This window comes from Nipponia nippon, unplaced genomic scaffold (genome assembly GCF_047370975.1).
Source record: "Nipponia nippon isolate SJK-2023a ecotype South Korea unplaced genomic scaffold, ASM4737097v1 scaffold_5, whole genome shotgun sequence".
Lineage (NCBI taxonomy): Eukaryota > Metazoa > Chordata > Aves > Pelecaniformes > Threskiornithidae > Nipponia > Nipponia nippon.
The window spans coordinates 41467243-41493410 of record NW_028262369.1 but is presented as its reverse complement, the minus strand read 5'-3'; the positions used below and the strand labels follow the sequence as shown (position 1 = coordinate 41493410).

Sequence of the window (26168 nt, the reverse complement as noted above, 5' to 3'; positions counted from 1 at the left end):
GTGTGTGTGTATTGCTTTTGAGCATATATTTAATGAGCTGACTTTTAATTCTTGATTGATCTGGAAACTGATACTTGCCAACATGGCAAAGATCCCAACGCTATCCACAGACAGTGTGCCAACTCCATGCTTCTGAATATGATTTTAGAACCAGTTGCTTAAAATCTGCAGCACTGACAGTAACATTTACCAAAAGTTCCTTGTGAGCAATGTCTGTTTAAGAGATGTGGATCATCAGTTAGTACAGGCAAGTGTTATCTGCAAATAAGAGATGAGCAATAAAATTCTATTCTAACTTGAGGCAAGTGTAACACTCCTAATAGTATTGTCTTTATTTGGGGAGATATCTAAGGCTTTGCTTCACTGAAACATACCTCTAAATTTGGCGCAAGCTATTTTAGAAAATATTCAGCATTCTTCATTTTAATTGCTCCTATTTTTCTCATCCATCTGTAAAGTTGGATTTCCACTGTTGCCATGAGTCACAGTAACTAAAGGAAACCAACTGTTCAGCTACCGCAAAGCAGGAAGGAAAATAGTATTAATACATTTTAGAAACAAAAAGTAGACTTTAGAAAGGTCTAATACCTAGTATCAATGGCTTTTGACATGAGCAAGAGTACTTTATGCAAAGCTTATGTTGTCTGTGGTCAATATACAGTTAGCAACATAAAAAATTAAAACTGCTGTGGTCTGTTTCATGACTTTATAATCTTTCAGTAACTGCAGAATATAATATATCCCATGTCATTACTGTATCGCTGCATGATGTATGACACTGTCATGATTTAACTAAAGCACTATAAACTACTCAGGATTTCTGAATTCTTATGGGCTGCCTAATAAAGTGAATTGCTTTGATGTATCAGCTGAGTTGTAGCCTGCAAATTTAGGTCCTTGATGCAATATTGGCAGTCCCTTTTCTTTTTTTTTTTTTTCTTCTTTAATCCTAATGCATGGTTGCAGCTAAAAATGCTGTTTATTGCACACCAGCAAAAGAAATGTGATGTTCCAATATTTGGGGTCATGTCCTTACACTGTCATGATGTTTATCAGGATAGTTGGCTCTGAATAACAACTTTCTCATCATTATTCACTGGAGTAGAAGATTTAAACAGTAGCCTAGTCTTTCTGTGAGCAGTGGTACAAGAGTTATTGAGAGCATGGACATAAAGACCTCCATATATTACTCAGCTAGTATTTCATGGGCATATAATCTCTGATACAAAATGTGCTTTCTTTTTGGTTAACAGAAGTATTTGGGAGAGAGAGGAGGATTGTTACAGAATCCTCCCTGGACATTTCAGCCAGCTGTGCACAAAATGAAACCAGCTTAAAGACATAAACAGGCAACAAGCTGATCCAGAGTCCTTGCTCTCTGAGGGGGCGAAGTAAACAGCATCAGACTTGGGCGATTTCACCGATCAACCCATTTAAAAACAAAGCCTATTCTTTATCTAATAACTCCCCTATCTCGTTCCATTTAAGCGTCGTGTCCTTACCACCTAGCATCTGTGCATATTGTCTTGTTAACAATAGCTTCTTTTTTCATCTAAGTTTTTGAGTCTTCCTTTTTTCCCCCTCCCCTCTTTTGAGAGTGGGTGGCTGCTATGGTAACTCTGAATTCCCCTCCTGCTGAAAGTACAGTCTTTTTCAAACAATTGTATTGCTAATATTTAGACCTCTCTGTAATGTTTGCATCTGTTACTTTCTCTCAGTACCTACCAAGAAAGACTTAGCAATGGAAATGTTGAATGGCAGCACTATGGTTAGGTGTTTTCTCTACCCTGCTCCAAACACAGACACTTTCAAGGATGAATTACCTGTCGTCTTAAGACTTTTAGGTTTATTTTTCCCAGTGTACCAGAGACTTCAAAATGAACTACTGTAAATCTAGTCCAAAACTCTAACCAAGCTGGCTGCTACCTGGGTTTCTCCTTAGGTGTCTGCTCAATTCATCTTAGATTGTTTGTTTGTTTGTTTTTGCTTGAGTTGGGTTAATAAGTTGACTGCATCTGCTTTTACTTATTACAAGTGTTGCAATTCACCCTTTTGCAGCTGGAACAACATCTGCTAACATAGCTATTAAGGCAAACACTGCAAGTTTATTAAATAGAATATAATTGTATAAGCCACATTTTGATATGCATAAGCTGACACAGCCTGGACAATGAGAGAGCAGCCAAGTATGCACGTACTTGTGTTTTTTCCACAACTGAGACACAGAAATGAGAAGTCTTTTCTTGGTAGGAATTCAAAGTGATATATGAAGATTTAATCAGTCTGTTTCCATGGATTTAAATATGAGACTTGTGACTAACAGTTGTCCTTTGGTGCTGCAGACCTAGGGGATTGGTTATTGCTAGTTGTAGTTTAAGACAAATTTTAATTAATTCTATAAAACTTTGCTTTTTTGTTGTTTTATTCTTATTGCGTTGGACAAGAGCAGTTGGCAGCCGACCTGTCTGTAGGGTAGTGTTTGAACTTGGTGTCACTGTGTACATTTCAGACGTACTTTGGATTTGTAATGATAAAAGAGCAGGTTTAATGTCTTGCTAATTGACATAGCTCTTAGGTCTGTAGGCTGCTTTTGTTGCTTTGTACTGGGAACACTTGGCCTCAACTGCAGCCTCAGGCAGGGCTAGCAGGTAAAGCTGACATAATTTTTTCCTCTCTACAGAGTTTTTGTCGGGCCAGAGGTCATCTTTTCTGCAAGGTTCTTGCTCCTGGCATTCTGCTGGATCGTCTTTGCTGTTTACTGTGTTTATAAGTCACTGGGAACAGACAGGAAGGCAGTCTGGGTCACAGTGCTGGCAACATGGTGACATTCTGCTCAGTGTTCCCCCCTTGATCCAGTCTCTAGGCCTCATCTCACCTCTCTGTCATCTTGAAGTGCCTGTTTGGCTCCTGTTCGATAGGCAGCTGGCGGAGACGTGACAGGCCTCTCTTTGATAGGCTTAAGGGAGTGTTCGGGAGGAAAAGATGTAGCAGAGCCACCTTATTGAGTCGGCTTTGTTGTCCATTTTTTGTTAGGAAATTAAAGAATTAAAGGATTGTTTTGGCTGCTTTTCAGAGACAGTGTTAGGAAAGTGGGATTTCTTTTTCAGTATCTGGTGCAGCAAGTAAAAATATCCCTTGATACTGATTGTACAGCATATATCACGGGCTTCATATACTGGGTGTATTAGTTACTTTTGGACTGGATAGTAAAATAACATTACAATTTGATCCAGGAATTTATTTAAAGACCTCTAGGTATTTCTTGTCAGTCAGTTCTTCATTAGAATTCAATTGCTCAAGATAATGACCTCTGTAGACTGAATCAGCTTTAATTAATATTTGGGTGTATCTTACAGTCCTGCTACATTGAAGGATGCCTCTTTCCTTCTCCAGTTGTTTAGAGTTACAACTGTGGGGAGCTCATAGTGGGGAACTTAATAGTAAGGTCCAGCATTTCTAGAGCTTTCTCTTCCTTTTGCCAACCCAGACCCCTGACTTTGAAAGCCAATTTTTGTCCAGGGTCATCAATAATTACTGCAAAACTTATGGAGAAAGCTGGAGGAGGCATCAAGAGCAGTAAAAAAAATCTTCAGTGGGCAGTTGCAGAAAGGCCCAGATGATTTGAGAATATGACTGTGGTTTGCTCTAGAAATAATTTGACCCAGTAATTATTAATCAAGGAAGCTGAAGAGCTTTTAGGTTGTCAAACAGGATTCTAACTAAACATTGAACCTGGTTATAGACCACCGTCCGCTATAGCCCACTACTTTTTCAGCTTTTTGATCTCTGAGTATCCCTTTTCTTGTAGGTATGATGAATATTGAAAGCTGTGCATTCCTCAGGTGGAACATCTATAATGTTACTTGAACAGTTCAAGATTCTGTCTTTAACGATAGCACATTATAAAAACAAAACATGAGATAATTTGTATTTGGAGCACTGCCTGCGATAGGTGCCTGTACAGTGAATCCTTCCTCTCTCTGCTTGTCGCTTCATGAGTCGCTATTCTCTGCCCACTAATGGTCTGGTCTGTCCCTTTCTCAGTCCCCCAGACCATCTGCTTCAGGGAGGACTGAAACAGCAAGCACAGAGGGGATCTTCCTACCTGCATCTCTGGGCCCCAGGCTGATGAAATCAGCTAGGAAAATTAAGCTCCCTCCTGGCTGGTGCACACAGCCTGATGCCTAGCTCCACTCTAACTAAAATGGGACTCTGGGACCTGTTACGTGTGTGTTTGAGTGCGTAGACATTTGTGTGGGTGAGCCTAAAGATAGCTGAAAGACGACGACTAGGAAGAGCTTGCAGCATAGCCCAGGAGGCCACTTTGTCCTACACGTGACATACAATTCCTGTTCTTTTCTTATGTGTTTTGGAATGATTTTGTTTGCACTAGATTTAGGACATATTTCACATGAGTCAGACTTGCAACATGACACTTTCGAAAGCTTTCCTGGTACAAGCTAAGTGCCAACACTATGATTATTGCTTATATTATGACCTGAGACAGTCATGTCAGAAACCTCACCGGTAGTTTTGTCTTTGGTGGTGATGGCGATGATACTGACTCTTTCAAATACATATTTTCAAAAACACTTCAATTAAAGTTTTTCTTTCAGTTTATGAGGTTCTCTGAAGACTTCACTTCCAGCATCTTGAAGACTGAAGGTCAAATGTTTGTGTTTTCCTGAAAATCTAGTAAATATTGGTATATAGAATGATCAGATAACATCCCCCTCCTTATATGACTCTGCCAGTGTCTGCTTGCTGGTATCACCTTTATATCTTTTCATACTAAAACCTTATTTCAGGAAAAAGGAAAAGCAATAGCAGTAGTTCGAGAGAAGATTCACCGCTGATCTGATGTTGCAGGAGAATGTGTGGCCTGCAAAATTAATTCTAACTACTGTATCAATCCTTGACCTTACATACAAAATCTCTGCTGTTGGTCTTGCTGTTGACTAATATAAAAGATTTCTTTAATTAGATTCTTCCTCTCCCAATTTCTGTTCTTAAAAGGAGCTGAGATGGACTCATTCAGTAAACATCTTAGCCATGTAAAAATTTATACTGTCATTCATTCTCACTAATGTTTTAAACCAGTGAGCTATTTTCCTTTGTTGATACTGCATTTAATATTTATAAAAAGTAAGAGAAGAAAAAATCCTGTCATCTTTTCAAGATGTTTATTCTTTGTCAATTATGGACTGTGCTGGCTTATAGTTTTCCTTCCAGAATCAAGAAGAAAACAACCACTTAATTGTATTTTATTCTTAGTGCAAATCAGATCTTTGACTGAGTCGACTGTGTTAATATATTGTACTGGAGCTGCAAGAGGTCAAGTTTAAGAATGGACATCTATGAATCCTGCCTTGGAAGAGTCTACATTTGCTATGTAGAGTTTTGCAAATATACAGGCTGTTTGCTACACTGTTTCAAGAAAAGTTTACCCTGTTTCTATTGATTCCTTAATAATATTTTAATATAATACTGTTCTTAACATCAGTGGTGTCAGTTCGTTAAAGAAAAGATAGAAATGGTACCTATGCTGGCAGAACCCTCAGGTTATTTTGAATACGGGACTGGGCATGACAGTCTTGACTGCACAGATAGGAAGGGACTCAGCAAATGGATGTCTTTATTACTCACGTGAGGCACAGCATGAGTCTGCAGTTGTTTCTGCTCACTCAGTGCTTTGTCTGAGTAGGGATTTGAAGGACACGCTTGATTGTAAAAAGATTCTGAGAATTTTCTGCAGAGCACTTTCCAGTTTAGCTTTGTATTAAAACTGTTGAAGCTTGACTGAAGTACTACAGAATCAAGTATTTGTGTTATAATGTGTTTTGACTTCATAAAAATTGAGGTCGTCTTCTTGGGTGATGACCAGGTGTTATAGATAGCTGAAATATATCACCAAGACCTGCCTTAAACAAGCTACACTCTTTTTTTTTTAAGCTGATTTTTCCTTCTCAGTAGTCATTTTGATTTAATATGCCACGATACAGAATTAAGTGCAGGATAGCTTCCTGCCAACTTGCCTGTGGCAACTTCACCCAAACTGTGTTTGAAATTTGGTGATTTTGCTGCATATTCAAAATATTAGAATATTTTCCCTAGCACCAGATGTTCTAACGTGTAGTGTGAATGTGGTTAATGGCGGTAGTATCCAGGAGTGCAATGAGACTCACTAAAATAGAGGGTTGCTGTGTGCAACCCTCAACACTCAGTATTCACTGCTCTGTCTGTAGCTTGAAGAAAACCAGTGGTGCTAAAAAGCTGGAAATTAAAGTTGCAGTTGTCTTATCAGCGGTCCACATGGTAAGAGTAACTCACTGAAGAGAGACTGCAAAAATACGAGGAGCTACTAAGATAAAGGGATAGTCAGCAAAGGGAGAAACACTATTTATGAAATGGTCTGGGAAGAAGAGAGGAGAAATGTAGTTTGAAGATACACCTCAAAACTCTTTTTTTCAAACCTTTGCTCTGTCTGCATTAGTTGAAAGCTTGCTACTAGTTTGCTGTTCATCACATAAGGTACACTGAAGATGTATGTGTTGCAGTACTCTGCTGTAATTTTAAGCTGAAGCTTTGATTCGTCCTCTAAGCCATGGATCTTTCTCTAGTGTTTTGAACAAAATTATTGTCAGATGGTGCTCTTTTCAGACAAGCTCTGACCACTACTTCCTTCACTTTATTTATTGTAACTCCGACTACGCTTCCTAAACTAATTCTTGACTGGATTATTGCAGTACTTCATAACTGATTACCCAGTAAATTCAGCTGAAGTTTCAGACAGTACAAAAAAACCAAAGGACTGCCCATTTGTTGGCCAAAAAGGCACCAGTTCTTCAGTGCAGATTCATCTGTTTCCCTTTGCAGTTCAAAGTGATGGCATTACACACTTGGAGTCTCTAGTGGAACTCCATAGAAAATATTTGCATTCTCCAATCTAAAAACCATCTAAATGTGAAAGTTTTAGGGATTTCAATGATTTAATTGCAGAAATATCTTCTGCAGAAAGTAAATACTTTTTTGTCAAAAAACTTTAGTTGAAGTGTAATTTTTCAGGGGGGAACTTTCAAGCAGCCTTAATGCCAAGATTCAAGAGAATGGAAAATCAAAGATTTGGTATTCATTTCTTCCATTGGCCCATCAGAGCTTGGAAAGTGCTGGCTTAAACCTAGTAGTCACTAATGCACCCTTAGGACAGAAGAGCTACTCTGTCATCAGGCAGTGGTTTTAATTCAGTAGTATTGCACAGGGAGAGTTAGACTGCAAGCAGGGCAGATAGATAGATAGATTTCTCGGAGTTTGATGCATAAAAGTTTTTCTGCATTTAGATTGGTTTGTGTACTGGGGGGATTGGTACTAAACATCCTCAGTCACCGTCTGTGAAGTACAGGAGTGTATTGGTTCAGCGCTGGTTGAAACTACTATGCATTATTTTAAAAAGTAGATGCTGGCATTTAGTTCAATTTTCACTGCTTCTTGACAAATCTCTAGGTAATCACATGGAGAAGTTGCATATGAGGAAGAAAGAGATTTGCTAATGAAAACAAGGCCTTGATGTAGCCCCTTCCAGGGTTAAGATCTTTTTCTATTATTGTTAACACTACGCAGTAAAAAATCAGCCCCTCTGCATAAATAAGTACGTAGATCGGGAGTAATAGGGTAGGATTATCTAATTTGCCTGTTCTTTTGGGGGCTTTTCAGGTTCACGTAAAATGTAATTTTGCTGTATGGTCTAATTCTTTTTCTGTATCCCTAGGAAAGGGGTGTGATGACTTTATCTAGCACTCTACTTTCTTGTTTCTTTACCAAAAAAAAAAAAAAGCCAAATACACATAGTCTATTCGAACAAAATGTAGAGATTTTATTCACCAGTTAGTGGGAGATACCTATCAGTCTTAACTTTCTTCCTTACTAATTTTCAGATGTATATCACCAATACAGTAAAAGCCAGAGGAACAAGACTTGCAAAACCTGTTCTGTGTTTGGGCTTAATGTGCTTGGCTTTCCTTACTGGAATCAACAGAGTAGCAGAGTATCGAAATCACTGGTCAGATGTAATAGCAGGATTTGTAATTGGAATATCTATAGCAGTATTTTTGGTAAGTGTACATGTGTGTCACTTCTCTTTTGAAAAAATTAGTGTATAACTTTGTGTCTCTTAAAAAAAATATTAGTAGCCTTGACTTTTCAAACAACTAAATGACAAAAGAGGTGTTTCTAATTTTTGTTTTTAATTAATTACCAGTTTCCTTAGTTACATTTACATACACTCAGAAATGTGAAGTCAAGAAAGGACTGATCAAATGATCTCTTTTTGACTTTATTCCAAACCAGACTGTAGCATTTCAATCAATAATTTTTGCATCAAGCCCCGCTTTAAGCAAGTGTATATCCTTCAGAATAACATCTAGTTATGATTTCATGTATAAAGTATTAAATTCAGTATAGTGATACCTACGCTGATCAGAGAATAAGCAGCTTTTTTTTTTTCCAGCTTTAAAGTAACCCTATTGAGTTTCTTTCATGCTAATTCAGGTTTATGTTGAAATTTTATGTTATTTTGTATCAAAAAATCCTTGTTTAGCCTTCTCCTTTTCTGGAACTGTGTTCCAAAACCAGATCGTTAGTCACAGTTCACAATGACTAGCGTCTGTGTCAGAAAGCTGCCGCTAATCTATTAATCACCATCACTGATAACTTCAGCGCAAGACTATGGCATAGAATAGTCATTGCTGTTTACTGCTTGCAACTTTGTCTGCCTGGCAGCTTGTAATAGTACTAAATACACCTTTGAATTTTTTGCCCATGGAAACACTTTTGAGCTTGATTCTTGGATCTCAAGGTCTTGATCTCAAGATCTTGTATCTCAAGGTCTTGGATCTGAAGACTTGGCTTGGCTGAGAACTCTCACAAGGATGGCTGAGGTGGGTGTTTTCACTCCTCTGAGAAATGTGAGGGCAGCTTTAGGTCTCCTTTAAAATATGCCTGCTTGCATTTCCAAACATTCACTTCCACACAAGGTGTCTGGGAGTTATATTTGGTTGTTCGTTTTTAAGAAGTTTTTCCATTCTGTTTGTGCCCCTAAAGTCATAAAAGAGTACAGAATAGAAAAGAAATCTATCCCAGCATTTTTTCTTACGTTTTGTGATGTATATTGCATAAACTCCTTTGAGTAGCAGGACATCAAATTTAGTTTGTATTTTGAAGAAAATACAATGGGCAAACATTGCTGCTCAGCTGAGTGTCTGAATTAGTAGGAACACTAACAAACTGGTGTATATCACATTCATAAATCCCTGTGTGAGTCACTGATGCCCTGAGCAGGCTTAGAGTTTAGTTCAAACTTGGGGATGGTCCTTGCCTGCTTATTCTCCCTTTCTCACTCTTCATTTGAGAAAGTCTTTGGTGGTCGAAACTTAGATGGTACTGGCCCTTCATAGGAATTTAAGGTTATTGTCATATTCTGCTGCACGTGCTCTGGACATCTATTCATGACATTGCTAATAATTGGTATTCTATTATTCAGCTTCGGTAATGGATTTGCTTTTAGATAAGAGGGTTTTTTGGTTCTCAGATGATGCATGTAACAATGCATTGGTTGAAAATCTTTTGTCTTGAAATATTAATTAAGGATTTCCTGTAAAACATGAACTTCACATTTCTGTGTTTCTACTGTAAGCTGTGACTAAAGCTGGTGTCAGTTGTGCGTAATTATGGATGTCAGGATCAAAGCTCAAAAAAATGAGTTGTTGCTTAGCTATTCTGTTTATCTTCTAATCCCTTCTAGGTTGTTTGTGTGGTAAATAACTTCAGAGGACGTCAACCAGAACATGAACATTCTCATATGGATAATCTGGCCCAGATGCCCATGATCAGCATACCCCGAGTAGAAAGCCCTTTAGAAAAGGTAATGTCTGACTTTTTAAAAAACAACTAAGTAAAATGTAGCTTTCCTGGAAGGATGATCCCAAACTATCTTGACAAGAGTGCCAAGGTAATCAGATTTAAAGTAAGGAGACATGGCTGTGAAGGAGAAAGAAGGGAAGAATTAATTCAGAGACACTCCTTGGGAGACTCTTCATGTCACCTCCAAGAACAATCGTTACGTATCGGTCCAGTTTACTGCTATAGCCACTGCTAAGTCCGTGGAGTCAGGCTCAGTAGATCTGAAGCCCTCTTTCCTTGTGTTCCTCAAGTAAGTTTGATTAACGCTTTGGCTGAGAGTCCACAGAGCTTGAAGCGCTTAGAAAGAAAATCTAACCCCTGAGCCCAAGGGGTTATGAAATTCAGGTATGAATGGCATTTATCCTAGTTCTTTGGGGTATGTCCTCAGGCTAGTGTAGAGCATCGGATGCAGTCCCTTGTGGATCAGCTGTGGGGCTCTTATCAGGCACGTGCTAGCCCCAGGACAGGGCACCCGCTTGGAAACATTTGCACTAGCAGGGCAAACATCTTAATGAACGTGACAATAATAGAGAGTAGCATGGGTCATACAGTAATTGCAGAAAAGCCATGATCTCTTGCCAAAGCAGATGGGATTTTGGACTAGGACATGCTAGTGATAGTCTCCTGGGTATGCCAAGACTTTTTGCATGAGTAAGTATTGCATAGTGTTTAAAATTTATTTTAGTTTCCTGTAATAAAAATTTATGTTTTTTGAAGATGATGTTGTACTATGTAAGTGTTAAGTAAGATTATGTCTGAACAATTTTATGAGCAAGCAAGCACTGAAATAGATAGCATAACCATATAAAGAAAACATTTTAGGCATTTTTACCAGGGCGAAAGTTTGAACTACTAATGCAAAGTTTGAAAGCAATTCTGCTTTTTCTAATGACTTTATCTGTCATTATTTGTTAAAATCTCTTGTGTTATGCCGAAGTTTGAAGACAGTAAACAATTCTACACTGGATAGGGCACCAAAAGTATATTTCTATGGCATTCTTTTACATCCAAATTACTCCTGATATTTTTTTAATATTAAACATGAGGAGAAATGTTTTAAACCACTTCCTAGTCTGTCTTAGTCACTTGGAAGTGGTGGAAGTTGTCCTTTAGTAAGAATTGCTGCTAGCCCTGGGTTTGTTATTCCTTCCCTTGAAGGGAAAGAAGATTTCTTTTCAGAATCATCTAACATGCCTTTTTGAACCATGTGTCTTAGCTACTTCTGCTGATATCTTGTCATAAGGAGGTCAGAGTCTCATTTGCTTGAACAAGCATTTAGATGGTGAATGTATATCTTCAAAATAATCCATTCAGTAAACTTTCTGTAAAATGTCAAAACAAAACAAGATGTCAGTTGGTCTAGGACATACCACATTAATAAGAGCATGTCTTATTTATATGCTAGGCTCTCCTGCAATAGAAGCCATTTCTGCAGCTCAAAAGCCATCATAGGTAATAAATGTACATACTCGGGCTGTTGAAATTTTTAATTTTTCTCTGGGGATAAAGACCTCGTGTTAACATAGTGTTTCTACCTGGTTTGACAGCCTCTTGCTCACGATGAACAATGTTCTTTTCCTGAGACTTGGCTTAGGCAAGATTGAGATGTTGTGGGGAAAGCTATGGGAGAGTGTGGAAGGGTGGTGGCAGGAATAATGTTTGCTCTGCTTGAGGGTGACTTCTGTCATTTGTGAACTGCCCAGGACCCTGTTACATGAACGAGCTTCTTTCCTTCTGAACCCATATGCCTGTGGCAGGAGAGGGTAGCTGTTTTCTGTCATGGAACTTCTCTCTAGATAATTAAATTGGGGACTGTCTGCAGGGTGTTGCACTTGGTGAGATCTTGGTGTATGGGTTCATCTTTGTCTATGTTGCAAAGCCTTTCTGCGTTCCAGACAGAGTGGATGACATGGGAGGATGATAATGGGGAGACTTTGTTATTTTTTCTGTTTCCACTCTCAGAAAGTTTAAATTTGAATTAGCAAATAATTGTTGAAAAAGTTACATGTGAGTGCTTTAGGTGTTGAGTTTTTGTGGATTTTTTTTTTTTTTTATGTTTAGTCTAAAGTTTTAGATAGAAGCCAGACCCTGTTAAATAAAAGGCACTAAGAATAATACTTATGTGGAATTAAGATCTAAATTGAGTCATCTCAATTAACTACCATCACTACAGGAATTATTAACTTAGTCTTTGCTTTTTAACTCCCTTCTTAATAACTCCCTTGCTAAATAACTTGTGTGCTACTTGCCTTTGCCTACTTCAGCCATGCGCAAGTTACTTTTCACTACATTTCGGTTAGGGCTGTTCCAGTTCCATATTCTGAATGCACATACATTTACATTTGGCTTATTTTAAATCTGTTTTTCTTTATTCTCAGTCTGCAAGCTCCTGTGCCAGTACTAAAGACAGCTTACTGTCAGAAATCAGCTACTAAGAGTAGCACAAATTCTGACTGACTGAAGTTATCATGGGCTAAGGCAGTGCTAGCATGAAGCAATGCAACTCTGTCATCAGTATCTAAAAATAACAACTATATGGGTATCTGGAGTGAGCTATTCAAAGATGCTGTCTTAAGGAATGACTTCATTAGAAATGCCTACCAGATGGGACCTCGCTCATTGCAATTTTGTTATAAATTCACCCATAAATGAATAAGCACGTGATGCATCACACAGACCTGGAAGCACCTTATTTTTGTGTTTCCAGATCTCCTACTTGCTATTCCAGTGCTTTTTCCTGCTGGAGAATGAATGCTCTCGGTATGCTTGGCATGCTCTCTGCGCTGCCACTGTCTGAGTTCTGGTGGAGGTCAAGAGATACATTTGAAGTGTACTTAAATAGGAGTATGTGTACTTGTAATATTTTGGATTGAGCTGCTGCTGGTTAATGATAAGGGTAGATCACTGTTTGCATGATACTTCTGTTTAATTGTGGTGCACGCAGATGATTAAGCTGTTCTGCATGGGTACCCACTTCTCATGTACTCAAATAAGCCATAGTTGCAGAGTGTCTCCTTGAAGAATCCTTGCCAGGGCTGGCTCAGCAATGCAGGCTTATTGCTTTTACCTTAACTACATTCATCCTCAGAATTAATGAAAAGAATGAAAGCCAAGAAACCTCATCACTCACCCATCTGCTCCTTTTTCTCTCCTGTCTCTGACCTTCTTCATCTCTTATAAGACAACTCGTGTTTCAGTTAGCTGGCACTCTCCTACAGAGAGGAGGCTCTCTTCCTACCACAGTCAAGGTTAGAGACTCCTGTTCTTTTGCAAGAGTTACTGGGAAATAGGGATATTCTGAGTGGTACCTGAAGAGTTTAAAGCTCAGCTTCATCCAGTGCAGTCACAAACTATTTCTTTCTCTTTCAGGGGAGACTGACATTATTTCATGCTAAAGTCACCTGAAATTGGCCAGGGCTTACAGAGGGCCCTTAAACCTCTTGTAGGAGCTGCTGACTCTGCTAGCCCTTTTTTTTTTTTTTTTTTTTTTTTTTTTTTTAAATAAGTATTCTAGCTTTGAAAAAATCAAATACAAAGGGAACATGGAGCATTTTAGGACTAATTGAGGCAGTACATAGAATACTGAGGTAAGAGGTTTTAGAAGGAAGGGTTGGGTTAGGAGAGGCACTGTGCTTCATCTCCTATGGCATGATTACTGTGTCTGATCTTCAGTGCTTTCTGTAGCTGTTCAATATTACCTGTTTGCACAGTGGGTTCTTTGCAGTGCTCTGTTTGACCGCTAAGCTGCATTTATCCCCAAAGTCTCTGCTTGACATTCCTTCATAGTGCTACTTCTGTCAGCAATGCCCAACCATGTTCCCAAACACAGTCACTGTTCCTTGTTACAATGAGGTTTCTTATACTCCACCCATAGGACTGACTCTCCAGCATGACTGTGAACTAGAAACAGATAGTTTAGGGTCTCTTGCTCTCCCTCTGACACAGCCATTTCTGAGTTTTAATGGTGAGAAGTATTTGGAATTCCTCTCACAATATGTGACATTCTTGTTGCCTGTCATACCAGTTGCTAGTGACTGTCAGGGTTAATTGTCTCAAAAATCTTGAGTTTGACACTATAATTCTTGTTCTGTTGTCTGTGTGCCAAAGGTAATGGTGGTGATAAAACATTTTAACAATAATAAGTATAGATATTGCGATGGATTCTGTTAGTATTTTAAGACCGGGGAAGCTTTCCTCTTGTGATTTTAAGGTGTAATGGTTTTTCTATTTACTCCATCTTGATTATTCACAAGACATAGCACAGCATCTTCACAGTGTCAGAAAAGGGTATTTTTAATTTTAATTCTCAGTGTTAATGCCTTTTCCTTGGTCTTAAGCATTTTGGTACTAAGAAGTCTTTCATTGGTACGTGCACTTGCGTACATGCGGCATGGCCTAGGGAGTCCAGTCTGGTCCCTGGGGCTCTCTGGGGAGACCATTGGCCTGTTGCTTTGCTCACAGGCTAAAACACAAAGATGTTTTAGCTCATCACACTATGGGCAAATGGGGGAGAGGGTTTGTGTCTATTTCTGTTGCTTCAAAATATTTCAGTTGAGAAGTATCCAAATACCGTTGTGCTTGGCATCCAAAAGTGTGCATAAGTATCCATACAGTGTTTTAGTACATGTATGTGTATCTCCAGGATGGCTTGACTGGAGTCCGTGTGCTGACATTAGCTTATAGGCAGGTTTTCAGATTTCTGTTATCGTAATGGTTCTCTCTTGATAATACAGTATATTAAAGGAGATGTAATACAACATTGTTTCACACACAGAAACATACCCAGGAGAGGCAGCTTATAAAAGCAACGAGCAATTTTGTTTCAATGATGTCAAGCATGTGAATTTGCATTCATGTCCTACTCTTCTGCTTAAACCTACTTCTGGGGGACTGTACAAGAATTATTTCTGTTTGAATGCAAACTGTGATCACCACGTCTAATGTTCAAATAAAATAATACTTAAACACAGGAAATGGAACAATATATTCAGCGTAACCTCCTCAAATATACGTGTTGTAGGTGTTACAGAATCAAGGTATTAGTAACAATCAAGAAGATCCTTTGCAACGAAACTCCCTCAAAGCACGCCTCATTAGGTTCTTCTCCTGGATGTCAGGAATGGACCGCTTTGACCATCTTCATATAAGGCAATAAACATATGTGCGCAAGAGCGCACATGAATGTGTGTGTGTGGAAGTGATGCCAAGGCAGATGCAGTGTGGCAGCAGCGTTCTGTGCAGGTCTGCAATGTTTTCAGTGGGGAATTTCACTTGAATTCATTCTTTTCTCTAAAAATGTGATTCGTCCAGTAAAAGCATGAAAGATACTTTGCTGACCCAGAGAATTGTATGATAACATTATTATTATTGTATGGTAAATTATCATTTGACTGAACTACTACATTAGTATTTAACAAACTCCACTGTGTTAAGGACTACGAACAATTTTTCAAATTCCTGTTTTCAAAAATGGAAAAATCTTTTTTAGGATTATGACTATTCTTGTATATTTCTAACTGGATTCATGAGAGCATAACAAAAGAATTTCAAGTAAAAAATATTTAATATATATACTGAAAACTGCAAACCACAAAAAAGTAGTGATGGATTTTTTTTCAATGCTTTAACATTGTAGAATCTCTTATAAACAGAACTTAATGAAAATCTTAACAGAAGATATACAGGTATGGATCATTTCCCCCTAGAAACCTGCACTCAAGGCTTAGCCTTTAGCTTTCATTTTTCTGTTAGTGGTGTGCTTCACAGTTATGAAGCATGATTTGTTCACGTGGTGCTGACACCAAGCTGATACTGTCAATTTAGAATGAATAATACAGAAGCTGGTGTGCCTGTCTGTGAAACTGCTGCCGTTGAGCAGACTCTCAGCATATTCTAATTCTTTTGGGTACCGTAGGGAAAATCATTTCCCATGGAGTTGGAGAAGCCGAGGTCTTGTGCATGATTTTTTGCTTGTCTCCTGCATCTGTGTGAATCTGTTTGCTGGCGGTGATTAGTATCTCATGCTGAACTTTGTCACAGTAAATCTAAGCAGAAGTAAAAGAGCATAGTCAGAGAGTTGAAATGCAGTTATTCAAGAGCGATGCTGTTTGTTTATTTTTTTTCTGTAAAGAGTCTCAGCAAGGCTTATTTGTAGTCTTGCCTGAGACGATAGCATACAAAAAAGCATGAATACCCAGACAGTTGCATGAATCTGTATCAGTGATTCTTGCCACCAGCAAGTGATTAATTTTGACCTAGTTATGCATCACCCTGCTGAGTCCATCGGAAATGAATTGACAAGTCTTCGCTAGGGTCCAAATCAATAGCTCCACGATCGGTAGCTTAGCAGTTCTCTCCGAGCGTTTATTGAGGAAGGGGGATTTTTTTCTGTCTTATTATATCCCATGCTCTGCATGTCCTTCCAAGGATGGCAACCTGCTCATTTTGGAAATATAGCTGGCAGGAGTCTGAACCACGTTCTCCTTTCCTAAGTAATAGTTATCCAGTTCTGAATTAACGGCACATGAAAGAGCATTTGGTTCTCTGCATCACAGACAAATGTGTGTCGCTTAGAGAAAGGGACAGCGTGTAGCAGGACTTGAAAGAATTGATTAGAATAAAAAAAACAGGATTTTTTTTTTCCTCTAATTCCTCATTTTTAAACCATCTTACTTATCAACAAAGTGAGTAATTTTAGACCGATGCTAGTTTAAGTTGACAGGATAATTTTCAGGTCTAAATAAGGAAAAATAAAGTAAATACTGTGAAGAAAATGTCATAATAGCCTCACGGCAACTCCAGAGTCATTGAGGTTGCCCAGTGTATCGTCTTTCCTGTAATGAAAGCAGAAGATGGCCAGCCAACTAAAATGCTTTGAAATGTTAATGTTTTATTTTCTAGTTAGGAAATCTAATTTTGCTTTTTTTCTGCAGAATCAAAAACTGGAAACAACATTTGCTAATATTGTTTACTGAAAACATTTTCACAGAAAGTTGCACACTGATTCTTTATTTTCTAATCCTTTTTAAAAGATCTGCTGGCTATGGTTTAGTTGTTGTTTATTTAAAATATATTCCATTTTGGAGAAGAATGTACATAGGTGCTTTACTATTCAGTGGTGTTCTCTTATGAAAGCTGTCGTAAAATACAGCAAGAACATTGCTAGAGCTAAAATGCATATTATAGGGGAGGGGGAAGAGAGCTCCTCCTCCTGGACACAGCGCAGTTATGGCACAGTGAGAGAGGGAGCAAAGCTGCCAGCCTTGTTTGGAGAGCGGGGAATAAGAGGCAGCTCTCCTGTGCTCCCATCAGGGTAATTCTAAATTCCTTTCTGTAATGTGAAAATCAAAGATGCCTGCCTGCCTCCCCCCCCCCACAGGCTGGTAGACAAATATCCAGACAGTTCAAAGAACTGAGAAATATAAACTTGTGTGGTGGCCACTGTTTCTCTCCAGCACTTTCTATGGTATATGATAAGGGATGTTTTGAAGGATTTAGAACTTCCCTTAAGCAAAAAAAAAGGGAGGTCTATCACACTCTCCATGAGTTATCTGTGTGCCCCCTCCTCTTCAGCTTACACCTCCTCCCTTCTGACTTTGGTCTGCTCCAGAAGGGCAGGTGATGAGAGAAATCTGCAGTGCTTTGTATGGTATTATTTGCCTCTGTGCATTTTTGTGCTGGGGAACAAACATGTGGCTTAACATCAAGATTCCCTTTATTAATTTTACACCTTGCATGTTTTATAAAAAATGGTGGCACTCAAGGGTACTGTGTTCCTAAAGGGAACGTACAATTCCTTTGGATCCTGCACGTGACTGTGCAGTTGAGTCTTCACCTACCAAATGTTTGCAGAAGCACTTGCTTAGGTTAGAGCATGAAAAATTAGCAAAGCTCTTTGGGATGCTGCAGTTTTACTGTGTAGAGTCACACATGGTATATTTACATTCTGATACACATCTTTGTGTTTGTAAGAATCATCCCATTGAAGGAAAGAGAAGAATAGCATTGCAAATGAAGAGGACACTGTAGTGAATCTGAAAAAGAAAATTTGAATATGAGTTCTCAACTGCTGAATGCAATTTTGTTGTAGCATTTCGCTACTTGATTCTGTGCCATTGAGCTCATGGGGAGCAATTAATCTTTTAAAAAATGCAACATTAAAATTGTATTAACGCTGAAATAGAATATTATAATCTGTCAGAAACTTCATTTTAACTTCTAGGAATTTTGCTTTAAATTATGAATAAGGTAGAAATAAAAGTACAGTTAATTATTCACATTGTTACTTAATTTAAAAAAAAAAAACATCTAAACCTAAAATATTGTAGAGCCATCACACCTAATTACTTTGTTCAGCACACTTACATATCCAGTCTTTCAGTGGTTAACAAAGAATTGCTATGGGAGTGAGTGAGAGCACTGCAGTGAAAACCAGTTTTGTTTGCCTCATCCTGCAATAGTCTCCAAACATAAGGCTGTCCCTAAAGCACAAGAGGCAAAAATTTTCACAATGGCGACTGATGTCTATCTGTGTGGTTTCTGGGTTTTTATCTGTTTGTTTTTCCTTTAACTCGTAGAACCACATCACGGCCTTTGCAGAAGTCACATGATGTTGACGCTGATGTATATTCACTCCATTGGACTTCATCTCTTTTCACAGCCCACACTCGATAATTGCAGTGTATCAAAAATAAGAAATTTTTAGAAGTCCTATCTCTGACTTGATTTTTACATCATTAAAATGACACCAACATTTTGAAGAATTCTTAAATATTAGAACGTCACTTTACTTTCTAGCAAAAATATTAACTGTTTACTTTTTGATGGAATGGGACAAACTGAGCACTAATTATATTTATCTGACAACACCCTCTATTTTGGCTTCTCATTGTTTTTAATGGTTCATGTACCTATTCCAACAGTACTTCATATTTTGATTTGACTTTGATTTTTAAAATCCACATTTTTAATTCAGCATGAACTTGTTTCCATTTGAGGCAATTTCAGTGTATAAAAACTAGACGAATATTATGTTCTGTATGAAAATGCTGTTTGCACATTGTATTACGCTGTATTCCATGTAGGATATCATTCAAACAGTATGTTATATGTAAGACTGGTGCTTCTGCTTTTGAAGAGAAAAAAAAATGCCAATTTTTACTGTAATAAGTATTGTATCATAATTAAAAGTTTATTTATTTGGATATTTTCCTGACATAATTGTAGTTGAATTGTTGTTTTGTAGTTCTTGAATGTCTTGGATGATATATATGTATCTAGGTTAAAAGAAATGAAAATAATATAGGAAGTTTGATCATTGATATATTCTTTATTACTAATGATATCCTATGAAAGGTTAAGGGCTCCATTCTTAGCTCAGCATATCTGATGGGAAGCCGTGCTATTCATAAATCATTGAAACAAATTATTCAATGAAGCCTGCATCTTCTCATATTTGTTGTACACCCTGATATTATGCTGGGAGAATGGGTGCTAAGATAAGAAGAGGGTCACTGGCTTAGTGAGGAAAAGTGCATATGAGTTTCTACTCTCCATTTTCATGTTGGATCACTCATGGAAAAAACAAAATGGCTTCGTTAATTTTCTTCAGCCTAAGTGACCAGGACAGGCAGACTTTCTCTCTGCAAATCTTTCTATCTCTGTTTGTGTTTCAGGGCCATATTCTTGCAAAAAAAAAATCCTCTGTCAGTCTGTGTGGTGTTGATGATTTTTCTTCAACATCAGGCAATGTTATCATATCTGTGTTAGCGCTGTGAATAATCAAATTGAGCCTCCCCTTCAAAAGAGAGCCTTGCTGACTATTCATAGTGAAGTTGTCCTATAAAAATTGAGCACCAAATGGATCTGAATGTTGTAGATGCTGAAGATGCTCTTAACACCTGCCAGAAAGTTTTCCTCTGGCAATAGCTGGTACGCTATAGACACATTGAGAATAGTAATGTTCAGTGCAGGCTGTTGAACATTCTAGGCCTTAAATTGTCCATAATTCGGTGTATTTCCTGTGCATTAATCATTGTTAGAAGATGCTTGAAACATAAGGCTATAGAATCAGGTATATATTTTCTATGATGAATTTTAATGCATTCCCATATAGTCATCCAGGTAACACCTGCTTTTATCTTCTTATTTTAACCTCTGATTTCACTAAAATGCAACTACCTAAATAGTGCTTGGCAAACAGAGCAAGGCCAAGTCATCTTTGAGTGCAATAGAGCATATCTCACAAAGTCATTGTGTTAAGCTGAGAATTAGAGAATAAAGAAACATAGCGGTCGGGAGAAAAGTCCTAGAATAGAGCCCTTAGCTACAACAACATTACTTAGGTGATTGAAAATCCACCTTTATTAGACTATCAACCGTGTTTACAAAATTGTAGTAGGTCCAAAGTTTGTAACACCATGTTAGGCACACTTACCTTTCTCTTAGTCTAGCTATTTAGGGTCCAAGGTACTAATGATTTCTCTGTGTGCAGATTTAAATGAAATCTTCACTCATTTTTGCATGGTAGCAAACCTGCATTTTTTATATCTGATTTATAAGATTACCAAGAGATTCTTTTATGTTAAAAGAGATGACTCTTTCAGTGTACTGTATATCATCAGCTTGTAACTGGTCTCTTTCTCTCTCAGGATCTTTCCCAGTCAAATATTTGGGTTAAATTTATCATATTATCTCTGTGAACCAGCAGTGAGAAAACAAAAAGAGAGACACTCTGCTGTATAATGTATTTTTAAATAAAATAATTTTTCATTCATATGTAGTGTATTTTTTTTTTTAGATACCTGCTCTAGATATATTTTGGTTGATAGTATACATATAATTAAATGATGATTTTAAGTCAACTGCATTTGGTGATATGCTTTCACAATTAACCAGGAATCCCCACAGTTAACTACCTTCCTTTAGAAGTGGTTCTGGTGAAATTGAAAAGCAGGAGAGGAAGAGCTGTATTGCAGAAGAGTCCACAGCCTGTTGGTGAAGGACTCTCCCCAGGATGTGTACCAGCCAAGCTCCAGACCCTACTTTGCTCGATTTTCAGAAGTGGCAAGAATTTACCTCTCCCACATCTGTACCTCTCCACTGCCCTGGAGCTTGGGCCTTCGCTCTTCCATTCTGGACCTGAAAAAGCTTTCAGTAGGAACAGTTTGCCAAAACAAAAGTAAGTTGGCATTTTCTGACTAAAATGGCTTTTTGGTGGTTGTTTTTAAAAAAATTCCAGTGAGGAGCCTGTGACAAACAAGCATCATCCCTCACGCAGGGAATATTCTGGTGCAGAGTGGCTCCTGATAAAAACACAACGGTTGAACCATTTCAGTGGTTTTGAATGCAGGTGTTTTTATGATCATTGTGGACCTTTTCCGTGTGTACTTCAGTGAAACAGCTCCACTCTATTTATAAATAAGATGTTTAAGAAGCATCTCTAATGCTATATGCTGTTCCTAAAAATGGAATTCATAAGGCATATGGGGACACCAGCTGGGCTCGTATCCGTACCATTTTAGATTCCCTTATATGTAATCTGCTGTTTGTTCGTAATCGTGAACTGCATAAGACATACAGCGATAGCATCTGGGCTCACATCTCTTCAGCTTTTAAAAATGTTCATTTTAACAATATGAATTAAAAGAGGATAATGTTGGTATTTTTCAGCTGCAATTTTCCTTGCTGTTTGCTGTTGCCTTCTAATTTTGTTGCTGTCCAAGATCACAGTGAGTGCGACAGTCCATTTGCACATTATGTTAGCAGGGAGCTTTTTATACTCTTCTGAAGTCTAATTTTGGTATTTCTGAGGCTTGCCATGCAGAAAGCAGAGTGCATTGCATTTTAGGAGCAGATAACCTGAGTCTGTTTTGATCAAATACATCCCTGGCCATCTGCATAGCCTTGGCCTTGGGGACACTCAGGAGCATTTGCAGGCAGAAGGGCAAGCAGACCTCCAGACCTCTCAGCCCTGCAGCACCTCCCTCCAAGGACACCAAGAGCATTTTCACCAGGCTCTGCCTCCGACAGCTGACTCAACCCCAACGCACCAGACTTTCCTGCTGTACACCAGCACTTTTCATCTCCCCTCAAGTACCTTTGCAAAACTGGACAGATCAGGCAAGATACCACGGCCTCACCCCAAAGTGTACTACAAGCATGACTGCAGCTGGAGCCAGCGGCTGCCTGGTTCTCACTTGGACAAGTGGAAAGCCAAATGAATGGGGACCTATCATGGCTTCAGCTTTTGTCCTTCTCTCCACTTTCTAGGCCTTTTGGTTTTCAGGGGCTTCCGCAAAGGAAGGTAAAGGAAAGCTTTGCGGTCTGTCTGCCCACTCGAACCTCCGCTGCATGCCTAGGGTTGTGCAAGCTTTACTCTTGCTATTGGCCACCAGGGCCTTTCCACTAAAACAGTGTGTTGCCTTTTTGTCATCCTTTCCTGTGTGAGGGTGGCGGAAAAAGCTCCTTAGGGTTTGCAGGCTTGACCTGGTGTTCTGGGAAGAGGAAACTGTGAACACCTCAGAAATACTCCTGTCAGGGTGGGAACTGGTAGCCCTAGTGTGACAAGCCTGGTTGTTTCCTCAGCACTCCCTGAGTTGCCATGCCAAGGTACAACTCTAATAGGTTTGCTTTTGATACTAAACTGCCTGTATTTCCCTCATCATGAAGCCCCAGTCCATTTCCAACACAGAGGATTAGGTGCTGCTCAATACTGGAGCTTGCTGTAGAGAATCCTAGGAAGCACAGCCTATCCTGTATGAAACCTGTCTCCAGTATCTGATGAGCACTATCCCAGACAAGTTGGTGGTAAGATAGCCGTCATTAAGGCTAGCTTGAAAGATGCATACTTGCCGCTTGCCTAAAAGGATCTCATGATCCAGGCATTTGATGGTCATTCTAGCTGGAAACAATATAACCGGCTAGTGTCCAGGCTCCAGCTACTTATTTTCTGATGATGATCGTGACATCCAGTTCTGTGCCTGTCATGTCCTTGAACTCAGTTTCTTCCATTCCAGTTGTCCGCTCTTGATACTACATTCTCCTGTGGGATGTGATATTCGTGAGGCATAAGGGGAGAGTGGCTGTGTTCATCAGCAGTCCATTTTAGATACCCTTACATGTCTTCTGCTCTTGGTCTGTTATCATTAGCTATGTAAAACATGTGGAAGTTAATCTAATTGAATTAGGATAATTTAATTCTGAATAAAAGTATACACCCAGAGGTTTTATATGATTCAAACTAATCCACAGCAAATCTCTAGCTAATTCAGATAAACCGTCCTGAATTGTCCCCTGTGTGGACAAGTCCTAAGCCTTTTTTTTTCCCAGAGGAGCTCTACTGTTGTAATATCTTCCCCTAGTGACTACAGCCAGAACAGCATGTGGCAGCCAGTTTCCTGAAGTGATCACATCAGCAGAATAATCATTTCTAAATTATGCAGCTGCTAGTGGCTTCGTTAGTGGACTGGGTGCAGAGGGCTGCTGTTGTGCTCTGAAAGTGATTAAGAATGGGCACAATGGTAATGTCCAACTGTGAAATTACTGAATCCATCCTCTAAGATGGGGGTTTCAGTAGAAGCCCCAGTAAAGAGTTTTCTTTGCACCAGTGGTCTCATCTGACAACGTTCAGATCTAAATAACTAACTAAAAATAAGAAACCAAACCCTTTTTCTGACAAATCTCTCCCTAAATAACAATGTTATACCTAAATGCATACTCTCTGCAGCTACAGGGAACTTGTAGACTTGCTGGCAATCTTTAATGTGGCTCTGAATGTGAGATCCTTGAGTTGTGAATTCCTAGGATTGCTTGGAAGTAGGCAAATGACCCTAAAAAAGAGAGTAAACATGTCTACAACTGTAAAAGAAAAACTAAAGAGCTACAAAAGGAGAAGGGGATGAATTTCAGAAGCAGGGGAAATTACTTCTTACACTCTTTACCAAATGTGCCAATTTGAGGTAGATTTGCTTTATTTTTCTTACTTAAAATATCAATACTTTAGTGGATGGCATTTCTACATCTTTTAAATACTGCAGTAGAAGAGAACTGCTGCTCTTAGTCTGCTGTTTCTGCTAAGAAATCATCTGCTGTTTCATCCTCTTTTGCTACTGTTGCTTAAGGAAGCAGCTACTGTTCCTTCCTTAGCAACCTCTATTTATACAGTAGCAACTGACAACTTAAAGATATTCTACTCAAATGTTCTAAAAATAAGTTTGATGTGATGAGAATGAAGTGCTTATTTAGGAAAACAAAAGAAAAGCCCCTTTGGCTCTCATTGAAGACAGGGGACTTGAAGCTAATCCTAGTAGGAAACACCAGGAATAAAACAAGACCCTTGCCTTTTGGCAATACTTTGCATTGCTGTCAAGACAAGGTGATAGATCTTTTTTGAGATTAATACCAGTTTTTTTCTGAGCAATTAGAGAAAACATTATAAGGATGTAGTCTTGGAGCATATAGTCTTCCAGAAAGAAACACAGAATGCCCTTGGTTTTGTGTTATGTTTATTCTATGGAATCACACTCAAAGACAGTGAACACCAGTGCAGAAGAGGGGGAATAGAAAGACTAAACAAACTATATATTGTCAATGGAGGGTGAGAGCTTTCCCACGCTCAGTCTTTTTAGGAAAGAAACCAAATAAGTAGGGACTTGATGTCAGCTGATCGTATGACAGGATTCTGTCATCCTGGGTCTCCTATGGGAATGTTGCCTGCTTATAATGTATAGGTTTCAGTCAATTACCATTTTGCTTAGAAAAACAGATAATCACGAGATGTTTGATCTTCAGTTCTTTGTCAGATTAAGAGAAGTCGGTGCTCCCATGGCATTGGACACTATGCTGCTGCTTTTTATTTCCTGCCTGATGACCTGCCTGCCCTGCATATTTAAGGTAAAAGGCTGTATTCTGCATTTTTTAATGAATAAAATGGAATTTTTCTTCAGGAATCTGGTGATCTGCATGTGGAGGTGAAGAAAATCTCTCTCATGGACGTCATTTCTTTTGAAAATTGGGATTGTAAACTCAAGTTCTACCTCTATACTGCTATAAACCTGAAACTAAAGGTTTCTCATAGTTGAGGGGAAGGGTCACCTCTACAGGCTCAATGGAAGAGCCAGCTTCTACAAGTCTTGAGCACTGCGGTGGGAGATACCACAAGGTTTTGGTCACCTACAAGGCTCTTTATGACCTGCTTGATCTCAAGTGTGTGATTTGATTTCCAAACGTACCACTGACTTCACTATGGTTGTGGTTTCAGTTGGGAGGAAGATTGCTGAGAAACATATATGTCAACACAAAAGAGAACAGTGCTAAAACTTTCCTCTTCATCTTCACTGGCCTTTAGTATACCCACTCCTTTTGTTATATGGCTCTGTGCTCTGTCTTCACTTTTTCACTCTGCTTCTCGTGTTTGTCTTTCTCATTAGATGTTACATATTGCTGTGTCACACTGTGTAATAACCAGCAATTGTAGTTGGACTTAGGCCTTTGCCAGCATAAAATGGATTTTTCAGGTGCACATATGAATATGAAAGTAGAAAAATGTGATGAGGTACCAATTATTTTAATGGGAGTGGAGCAACAGCAGAAAATGAGATTGTTTCAGAAAAAATGGAGGGATGAGGAAAATTTGATAATAAACGTGAGTGAGATCATCTAAGCTAATGGCTTAAATCTGAATACAAGTGGAATTTCAAAGGATATAACGTGCAATGATTTTATAGACAGTGGATGAGAATTTTCTATACAGCTGGTAAAGCAAACAGATCATACTAGATTAATTCACAGCGTTGCAGATCCTACAGACAGTGGTCTGACAGTCATGTTTAGAGGCACAAATATGGCCTGAATTTGTGATGAGTCACAAACTAATCAGAAAGCAAAGATGTGCAGGACTGTGTGTATCATGCCTTCTGCAACACAGCAGAAAAGAAAATTGGTCAAGAAAGGACTAGATACTGCTCTGCTCTATTCTGGTTTGTGTAACTCCTGGTAGGAGTCAGGGCACTTGTTCCAGATTTAAATAGGAGACATAGCGGGGGGTGGGAGGCTGGTTTTGTATCTTTTTATCATTTACAAATTAGACCATATGTTTGTTAATTCTTTGAAATACATGTGGTATTTGGGAACAGCACTCCAGATATGACAAATGGACCTTTCCAAAGCAAGCTTCTTGTGTGGAGCTGCTCAAAGAAAATCGCCAACAAAAGATG

At 38.7% G+C, this 26168-nt stretch overlaps 1 protein-coding gene across 1 annotated transcript in view; it reads left to right on the top strand.

Annotated features, from left to right (window-relative positions):
- Window positions 1–26168, top strand: part of PLPPR5 (phospholipid phosphatase related 5) — a 252420-nt gene that overhangs the window by 189773 nt on the left and 36479 nt on the right. Inside the window, exons 12-14 of the mRNA XM_087730605.1 lie at window positions 7932–8108; window positions 9797–9916; window positions 24745–24846. Of these exons, the coding sequence (XP_087586731.1) occupies window positions 7932–8108; window positions 9797–9916; window positions 24745–24846 (399 nt within the window). The remainder of the gene's footprint in view (window positions 1–7931; window positions 8109–9796; window positions 9917–24744; window positions 24847–26168) is intronic.